The 9,566-nt window shown below is 41.3% G+C and overlaps 1 protein-coding gene across 2 annotated transcripts; it reads left to right on the top strand.

Annotated features, from left to right (window-relative positions):
• The first annotated feature begins 309 nt into the window (after window positions 1–309).
• Window positions 310–9,566, top strand: tgfbrap1 (transforming growth factor, beta receptor associated protein 1). 2 transcript variants are annotated; one of them, XM_083891670.1, is made up of 12 exons: window positions 310–451; window positions 1,472–2,187; window positions 2,434–2,628; window positions 3,659–3,813; window positions 4,183–4,446; window positions 4,532–4,692; window positions 4,904–4,961; window positions 5,046–5,189; window positions 5,274–5,417; window positions 5,529–5,688; window positions 6,656–7,116; window positions 8,125–9,566. In XM_083891670.1, exons 2-12 carry the CDS (start codon window positions 1,491–1,493, stop codon window positions 8,311–8,313), a joined length of 2,628 nt encoding a protein of 875 aa, XP_083747796.1. In that variant the 5' UTR covers window positions 310–451; window positions 1,472–1,490; the 3' UTR covers window positions 8,314–9,566. The 2 variants fall into 2 exon arrangements, with proteins under 2 accessions (XP_083747796.1, XP_083747795.1); XM_083891669.1 differs by having other exon boundaries at window positions 342–451; window positions 1,477–2,187.

Genomic DNA, 9,566 nt, shown 5'->3' with positions numbered 1-9,566 from the left:
GACTGAGATGCGTTTGAGGACAGTTCGGAGTAATACTTTCCGCAACAATCTTCTAACTTTCTGGGACAGTGTATGGCCGGATTATCATAATTACATCCATTTAAACAGTCACATTCTTATTTATATGTGGATTAATAAACATATTAAGAAGCCAGTTTTGAAATGTGTTTAAAAAAATGTCAGCTTCCCTGCTTTCTTGACACTCTTGAACGCGGCTCTAAATCACCGACAGCCAGCAGGAGTTCAGTGTGACTGGGCGGTGTTTGATTCGGTCAAGGAAGGAGCCAACGCTATCATTCAAGCCATAATTTCAGTTTGACAGTGCGGTGCCGACCACAACAACATGGGTACACCACTGTGCAGGTGTAACTATATGCTGTGCCCGCTGCAGCAGTAAGGCTTGCCAGTTAGCGGTGGTCCCCGTCTGCTGTCCTGTGCGCTGTCTACAGCGGTACGTATGCTAAGAGCTCCAGGAGAAACTAGGTGCAAAGCTGTTGCACACATCATCACGTTAAGGGCAGTGTTGGAAATTACTTGCTTTCCCTTGCTTTCGGACATTCCACTCCACCAGTGTTGTAATGTAGCATTGTAGATTATATGAACATATTAATAACATGTAGGCGCACAGATGACATGCTATTTCCTAGCTTAAATTAGCTTGATAGCATTGGCACCACTGGAGAACAGCCACTTTCAGTTCACGTTAGCTTGCTTAGCTAGCTGGCCTAGACCTCAACTTTATGTACTATAACCGCAAATGCCTTCCTTACATGAAAAGTTATGTATGGCTGCATGCACTATATCCTCCCTCACTGTTTACCTGATAACTTTATCTTGTTGCTGTTGTTAGCCTTTATGGGCATCGAAAGCTAGCTAACGTGAACGCTATTAGCCATCGCCACTTTTTAGCAGTGCCCTATGTTATGATATTTTCAAAAAATGTTATACTTGATCCCGTTTGCTTGTTGAGTTCCCTTTGTTAAGCAACCATTACCAATTAATACATATACAGTAGCCTCGCCTACAGAGGTAATTGTTTAAAATGCATTTAAACCTACTGTATGTACTGTCAAAAACATTATTGTCATATGAACCATTTCTTAACTGTCTAATAAGTCAATAAATGCTTGATAGGGGACAGTATTGCCTTACTTGACATAAACACGTACTGTCCAGGACATTAAACTAAGTGATCGCTGTTTGTGATGTAGAATGTCCAGAATAGTGAGAAATACTTATCTTGTTTTAATTTCCCTATTAATCAACACTCATTACACTCATGCAAGCTGGCAGCCACAAATAAATCACTAAAACCATCAAAGGTAAAGTGCTGAAGAGGTTATTCTGAATGAAGAACACTCATAAACATAATAACAACATAATTTATTGCATGGTCTGCAGTATTTTTTTCATATTTATACTTTCATTTGTTTGCAGTCTTGTTAACATTCATCTGTTTTGTGTCTTCTAGTGTAGATGCCTTTGTTGAGATGAGTGTGAAGGCCTTTGAGCTTGTCCCCGCTGTGGAGAGAGATCTCCTCATGGGCGACAAGGCTCGCATCAACATCGAGTGCATCGAATGTTGTGGGAAGCACTTGTACGTGGGTACCAATGACTGCTTCATCCACCACTTCCTGTTGGACGAAGTCACTTCCTCCAAAGGAAAGCTGAGTTACTCGGCTCAAAAGCTGCTGCACAAATACCTGGGCCTCAAGAAACCAGTTGCAGAGCTGCGGGCTGCGTCTGCCTTGGAGCGTCTGATAGTGCTTTGTGATGGAATAGTGTTTCTCATCGATATGGTGACATTGGAGACTGTGCCTTCAGCGGCAGGGGGTGGAGCCAAGATCAGAGGTGTGACGACGTTTTGCATTAACGAGAACCCGGTAAATGGCGATCCCTTCTGTGTGGAAATGTGTGTGCTCTCCTCCAAGCGGCGGACAGTGCAGATTTACATGGTATATGAGGACAGAGTCCAACTGGTCAAAGAAGTGAGCACTCCTGAGCAGCCCTGTGCTGTCAGTCTGGACGGCTACTTCTTGTGCTTGGCCCTTGCTACACAATACATGATCCTGAACTACAACACTGGAGCATCCCAAGACCTCTTCCCTTACAACAGTGAAGAGAGGAGGCCCATTTTGAAGAGGATTGACAGGGAGGAGTTCCTCTTAGCAGCACCTGGTGGTCTAGGTAAGTTAGAAATGTTGGTTCATCTGCAGATCATTGGATGTATTAAAAGCAAATTCAATGTGGTAAACCCTGCTAATTTCTTTGAGAGAGGATGTTTATTACACAGTCGGAGAATTACGTCTTTTGAAGTTGCTTGACATGTCTGGAGGTGATGAATCAGCACAAGTGTGTTGTTAACAGCATCATAGTCTATTATGTATTATATGTATTATTTAAAACTAACTGATATCCACATTGTTCCTTTAGGAATGTTTGCCAATGCAGAGGGGGTATCTCAGCGGGCTCCAGTCAGCTGGTCAGAGGGCGTGATTGGTGCCGCTGTATGTTTTCCATATGTGGTGGCCTTGGATGAGAACTTCATCACCATCCATAGCATGTTGGATCAACAGCTGAAACAGACCCTGTCATTCAGGGATGGACACATTCTGCAAGACTTTGAAGGTATTCAAATTCATAATATATATAAAGATAAAATAATACAACTTTTATAACTCTGCTGCAATTTCTGTAACTTAATATTAATGTTATGCCTGTTTTCAAAAACAAATACACATACATCTCAAGTAAAATGCTGTAAAATATTCTGCAAATGTACCACAAAATTACTAAAATGACCGACGAACCTGCGATCGAGAGCTAGGTCTATTTGAGGAAGCCATGTGCGCGCGCTGATCCAGGATTGGTTTCACCTGGCTTGATGAATCTGTGTCTGCTCATCCTGGCTTGGTCTTTGTGCAAACAATTGAGCCTGGACGCCTGGAGCCTTGTTTTGGATTCGTTGAACTGAGCTCAGTCATTTATCCCGGGCCCCAGAACAGAAAAACGGCTTTTGTTTGTTTGCTCCATGACCGTGTAGAAGAAGACAACAACAATAACAACAACAATCCGTTATGGCAGCACTCTCGCCTTATGCTTATTTAGTCCCTGGATTGTTTGAAAGTGGAAATACACATGCGGAAATTAGCCAAGCCAAGCATTTCACTCTTAAGTGTGTCCTGAGAGCAAAGCAGACCTCCTCTGTTAAATTGTTATATTAAATATTCCAGGAATAACAAAAGACTTTGCTTTTGGATTGCTGGGCTGAGACTTAAAGACGTGTAGAGCTGTTCACTGGATTCTTAATGGGATTTGAAGCATGAGAAAGTTTTTCCTATTACAGACCATTTCACTGTAGAGTTGGAATACAAGTATTACCCTTTAGAGCAACAACTGAAAATGAAAAGCTGTGGATGGAAGCACAGAAGTCAAATGTAACATACATACACATATTCTTATAATTGATGCGCAGAAACCAATGAAACCTGTCAGAGTGTTTTGACATGTTATTTACCTCTAGTATGTGGGATGTCATTGCAAATTGAGCCTTGTAAAGGCCATTGTGACACAGGATTATAGCTAAGTAGCTTCCTTGTGATATCATTCATTTTTTTGGCTACTTGAGTCATGTATTGTCTGTTTTTTTTTTTTCTAGGGAAGGTAATACTGGCCTCCACTAAAGCAGTCTATGTCCTGGTGCCCTTGCCACTGGAGAGACAGATCCAAGACCTACTGGCCAGTCACAGAGTGGAGGAGGCGCTCACCCTCACAGAAGGAGCACAGAGGAATATTCCCAAAGACAAGTTTCAGGTTAGAAACAATGTGTTTTCATTTTAAGGGCTGAAGTGTGTTAAGATAATACGCCATATGAATCACCATATAATGATATTGGTATTGTAGGAGTAGGTCATACTTTGCACACCGATAGATCGAAGCAAACATCATTTTGAATAAAACCGTTTTGAATCAAAAATCAGTTTTAATCGAATCATAGCCCCAAAAATCGGAATCGAATCATGAGATAGTAAACGATTCTCACCCCTAATACACTGTAATGTGTACTTTAGAGCAATTATTTTCACGATTAGAGAGAAAAGTTATTTTTCCGTGTGGTTAAGGCATTTGAGCAGCACCAAGAAATCCACGAGATTCTGATATATATTCTGTCTGCGTGTACAGGTTTTGCACAAAAGAATCCTTCAGCAGGTGGGTTTCATACAGTTCGGCCAACTTCGGTTTCAAGAAGCAAGCGAGCACTTCAGGAAGGGTCAGCTGGACGTGCGAGAGCTCATCTCTCTTTACCCACGGCTGTTGCCAGCGTCCTCTTCGTTCACTCGCTGCCACCCTCCTCTCCATGAGTTTGCAGATCTCAACCACCTGGCACAGGGTGACCAAGAAAAAGTGCTGCAGTGCAAGAGATTCCTCATCAGTTATTTGGCAGAGGTAAGCGGAGTAAAATAATTTCATTCTCGTGTCATAAGGTGTCGTTTGTGTACTCACAGAAGGTCGTCTTTATCCTCATGCGCAGGTACGAAACACAGAGGTGGCGAACGTTTGCAGAGAGGATGTGGACACGGCGTTGTTGAAACTGTACGCTGAACAGGATCACCAGAGCCTTCTGGACCTTGTAGCTTCAGGCAACACCTGCCTGCTGGCAGACAGCGTCCCGTGGCTAGAAAAATATCACAAGTGTGTACACTATAATTTTTTATTTCAGAATGTTTGTGTTTTATGAATTTACAAAATGCTGAGTGAGCTGACAGAAGAAAAATCCAAAACAAATCAATATTTGGTGCCAAAACAGCATTATGGTAATTGTTTTAGGTCAACTTTTTTATATGTTGTGTTGAGGAAACATCAACACTGTTCATTTACTGGTCTTGTCTCTGCCTCTGTGTAGATATTTTGCACTTGGGCTGCTCTATCATTACAACAGTCAAGACTCAGCAGCACTTCAGGTATGTATGCTAACAAATCACCTGTTACTGGTTCTCACTGTAGAATCAACCTGAACATTTTTCCCTTTTTCATGCTGCTGTCAGTTGTGGATCCGTTTGGCAGACGGGGATCTGCAGGACTCCACAAGATCAGACGTTTACGAGTACATCGTGGACTTTCTCTCCTCCTGCTCCAATCTGGACCTTGTATGGACGTATGCAGACTGGGCCTTGCAGAAAGACCCCGCTGTAGGTTTTGCCGGTACCTCAAACTGATCTTGTATTGTGCAGAGGTAGAGCTGCAGTAGTAACCTTTCCCTTCTTTGTTTGCAGATAGGCATGCATATCTTTACTAAGAGGCCTCTCGGTAAGGACGTGTCGCAGTTAAATCCTGACGATGTCATCACTTACCTTGGAAAACACAGCCGAGCGCTGCTTCTTTACTTGGAATACCTGGTGCTTGAGAGAAGGATACAGGTACAGTGAAAGAATGAATGGGTCTGGATTTAGTTTATATTTCTTTTTAGCAGCTTCCTAAAGTTAATTGAATTCATGTTTTCTTTCCTGTGTGTGTGTGTGTGGCTACAGAAAGAGAAGTTCCATACACACCTGGCTGTGTTGTACCTGGAGAGGGTCTTGTCACTGCAGTCACAGTCACCAACAGATGAGGAGCAGCTCACCACAGCCAGAGAGAGGCTTCAAGCCCTTCTCAGGGAGTCCAACCTCTACCGTGTACAGTTACTTTTAGGTGAGACAAAAGGCCGTTTTACAGTATTTTAACCCGTTTATTCAGGATTTATTAATGAAGTTATTTAGTGACTCAAAACTGCAGTATGTACCTTTATGGCAGCAATTCAGGATCAGGTGGGGATTCTGTCAAACTGCTGAATGACTGGGTATTATGAGCAGTAGAATTGACTTTCATGGTCACTTCCTGTTTGCAGCCATTTCACTTTCGTAGCAAAATGTTGCTGTTGCCTACATGTTTGACATGAACCAAAATGCCACTATACTAAGGAATACAATATCTGAAATGTCATGTAAAATGGCGTTTGTTTGAATGTTAAACTGATACTGTACAGCTTAGGGCTTGGTAATATAATGAGACGAGATATGGTCTTAGAGTTAGGCTATTGGCATATCGTGATAATGGATTTTTCATGGTTTTAAAGGATGCATTGATAATCAATCTAAACATATAATATCACATGCTCAATCTCTGATTATAAGGGAAACATCTTGTCCATACTATATATTCTGGAAATTGTCTATAATGTACACTATACATTCTATTTAACTTTTTTATACTCTCAGTGTTGATGTCTTTTTATATTGTACTTTTTTCGGTAATGCTTGTTTACTATTTATTATCCTTATCTTTACTGTCTTGCTGCTGTAAAGCTGAAATTCCCCCACTGCAGGACAATTAAAGGACCATCTAATCTTTAAATTAAAATGCCAAAGAGATAAACCAGTTATTCTCTGAAAATAAAGGTAATAAGTGTATTTTAAGATCATGTTATACAGCTCATAAACAGTAGATATTTTATTTTAGAGTGTATTTACACTATATTGTCACTCTCACAATACTGCACAAAACTTTTTTTCATGAGTCTGGAGAAACGACCTATGTGCAGCTTTATGACGTATCATTCTGCAGTTGTTTATTTTATTGTTTTGACTGCTGATATGTTGTGTTCTTCTTCATTGTTTAGATAAGATGGAGAACTGTGAACAGCTACTGCTAGAACGCGCAACACTACATGGTAAACTGGAGGAGCACGATAGAGCTCTGCACATACTGGTTCACCAGCTCAGAGACTTCCGCTCTGCTGAGGCCTTCTGTGTATGGGCCTCGTCTTGCCGGGACTCTGCTTACCGACAACGGCTCTTTCACCTGCTCCTGGGGGTTTATCTGGATGGGAGCCACGGTGGAAGGTCCCATACAGCAGGGGGCAGTGGAGAGCTGGAGATGGCAGCAGTGGACCTCCTAAACCGTCACGGCGAGGTTTTCGACGCCATCAGTGTCCTCCGGCTGCTCCCTGAGAGCTGGTCACTGCAGCTGCTGCGGCCTTTCCTGGGTCGAGCAGTCAGGGCCAGTATGCACGCCTGCCGCACTTCACAGATTGCTCTGGGTTTAGCTCACTCTGAAAACCTGCAACTGCTACATGACAGGGTAAGACGCATGTGAGAGAACAAAAATATTGTAAATGTGCAACGTAGTTCCTCTAACTGTTAAATGTATTTTTTTGTGTGTGTACAGTATAGTTATTAGATTATTACATGGCTGCAACTAATGATTATTTTCATAATCTGCCAATTATCTTCAATATTTTGGTCCCATAAAATGTTGACCAATGTTTTTTAAACCTCAAAATTACAATGATTTCACATGTCCCCACACCTTTTTTGTGGGGACATTTTTCCTTGTGGGGACATTACGCCCGGTCCCAAACGTGGTCCTCACAATGTGGTAAAGACGTGTGTGTGTGTGTGTGTGTGTGTGTGTGTGTGTGTGCGCTTGTCTTTCTATGCTTGTGTGGACCACGCCCTGGCAAAACACCTTTATTGTGAGGACAGTTTTCCTTGTGGGGACATTATGCCCAGTCCCAAACATGGTCCTCACCAAGACATGTAGGTGTGTGTGTGTAAAATATCAGTCATTTGCACATAATACCCCATATGAATAATAAATATTTGTCTTTAGTAGTTTAAATAAAAATAAAAATGTATTTTAAAAAACAAAAATTGGATCTGAGATATATATATGATTTTATTTTTAGGCCATATCGCCAAGCCCTACTTTAAGTAAGTTGACAAAAATATGAGAATTTGTTTGAGTGATACACAATTAATTAATTGATTAATCAATAAAAATAGGGTCAACATATAAAGACAAGCAAACATGCATTCTTACATTCACACTATGGGCAATTTAGAGTGTCCAATTGACCTCTGCATGTTTTTGTACTGTGGGGGGAAACCAGAGAACCCCCATGTGCAAACAGGGAGAACATCCAAACCATAGAAAGGCCCTCGGTCAGACTGGGTCACAAACCCTGGGTCTTCTTGCTGCAAAGCAACAATGCTAGCCACTAGTCTGCTGCTGTATGGACATAATAGGGTGTTCTCTTAGTGACCATTAGTCCTTTAACTTTCTATCATATGTCTTTGTTTTCTCCAGTTGAAAGAGCGCAAGAAACAAATCCTGGTGTCTGAAAAGAAGGGATGCCACCTGTGCCACAACACCTTCAGCGATCCTGACGTGGTGTGTCTGCCCGGCCCAGTGCCCGTCCACACTCACTGTGTCGCCCACAGAGTAAGAGACTCGCCTACAAAGAGACTGTTAACTAATAGCAGCAACCACACGTGAGACGCCACCGTTTAAAAACCGTCACATGATCGCTGCGATGGTTTGGAGTCACCAAAATAAAAGCAGGGGCTCGCTGAGATTCTGGATTGGCTGAGGACTGTGAGCGGGTTTTTAAAAGAAAAAAAGGAAAGCACAGCGCACACTTTGACAGAGAGAGGATCACAAAGAGAGCTGTGTATGTGTGAGGGAGAAACAGAGGATGTCAGCTATGTATTCCTGTTCTGCAGTTATGCCACACTTTCTGCAAAAGATGAAAAAAAATAACCTGCCTTTTTAAAATAATTTAAATGGAGAGTAAATCAAAGCTCTTGTCCTTTTTTTGTGTGTGTGTGTGTGTTGTGTTCCCATCGTTGTCTTCATCTCGAAACTTCAAAGTAGGGCTGCAACTCACCAGTATTATTACTCTGTCAAGGATTTTCTCCTTTAGGTCCGGAACATTCAAAATGATGAGGTCAATGATTTCTTTGTTATATGAAAGAAAATATTCATTTATAAGAAGCTGAAATAAAACAGATCAGTCATTATTAAATAACAAACACACATTCAAACCATTCAGTTATTGATTAGTAATGGATTCATCCCTGCAGCCCTACTCCAGAGCACACAATATTTAAATTATTTTGCAAATATCTTCGAAACCATGTGAAGTATTACCACCACAGGTCTGGGCTTAAATTCCGACTTCAATAGATTTTTATTAGGTTAAGGGTTACTTTGAAAGACTCGTCAGTGCTGATACATGAAGAGAGTTCAGAGGTGGTTTCAGTGCTTCATTTATAAAAGTCATGCAAATTAAATGACTGAATATGTCAGACATTTTGTGTCTTTCTTTTTTTTTTTAGCAATTGAGTGTATAAAATGAGACGGCTCTTCACTGACCAACTGGTGTTTGTTTGCAGCCCCTCTGTGGCCTGTGCTGGTACTGCATGTGGGTCATTAAAAATTAATAGGAATTTTCAATTTGGTAACGAGGCAAGAAGTAACCATTAACTATTCTGAATCGTAATGTACTATTATTTTGTTCAATCTGTAAAAACTGCAAGCTGTGTCCACAAGATGGCAGTAATGTATAAAACAAATACAACAAACAGCAGGTGGAGCAGGGGAATGAATTTATGATATTCTTCACTTTTATTCTACTCAAGGCTCTGGTTATGCATTTTAAATCACAGGAAGAAACAACAATTATATTTTTGGGACCAAAACTAGTCACTCTGTCACCACACACTGGTGTTTAATACGCCGTCTGTCGA

Source organism: Microchirus variegatus (genome assembly GCF_963457635.1).
Source record: "Microchirus variegatus genome assembly, chromosome: 6".
NCBI classification, from domain to species: domain Eukaryota; kingdom Metazoa; phylum Chordata; class Actinopteri; order Pleuronectiformes; family Soleidae; genus Microchirus; species Microchirus variegatus.
The sequence above is the reverse complement of the archived record's forward strand: the minus strand, read 5'-3'. Positions and strand labels throughout refer to the sequence as shown.

Excerpts from the sequence above, each read along its gene's own strand:
- tgfbrap1 (XM_083891670.1), top strand. The coding sequence starts at position 1,491 with ATGAGTGTGAAGGCCTTTGAGCTTGTCCCCGCTGTGGAGAGAGATCTC. Across the intron at positions 4,962-5,045 it reads AAGACTCAGCAGCACTTCAG|TTGTGGATCCGTTTGGCAGA; the intron begins GTATGTATGCTA and ends TGCTGCTGTCAG. Across the intron at positions 5,418-5,528 it reads TGCTTGAGAGAAGGATACAG|AAAGAGAAGTTCCATACACA; the intron begins GTACAGTGAAAG and ends GTGTGGCTACAG.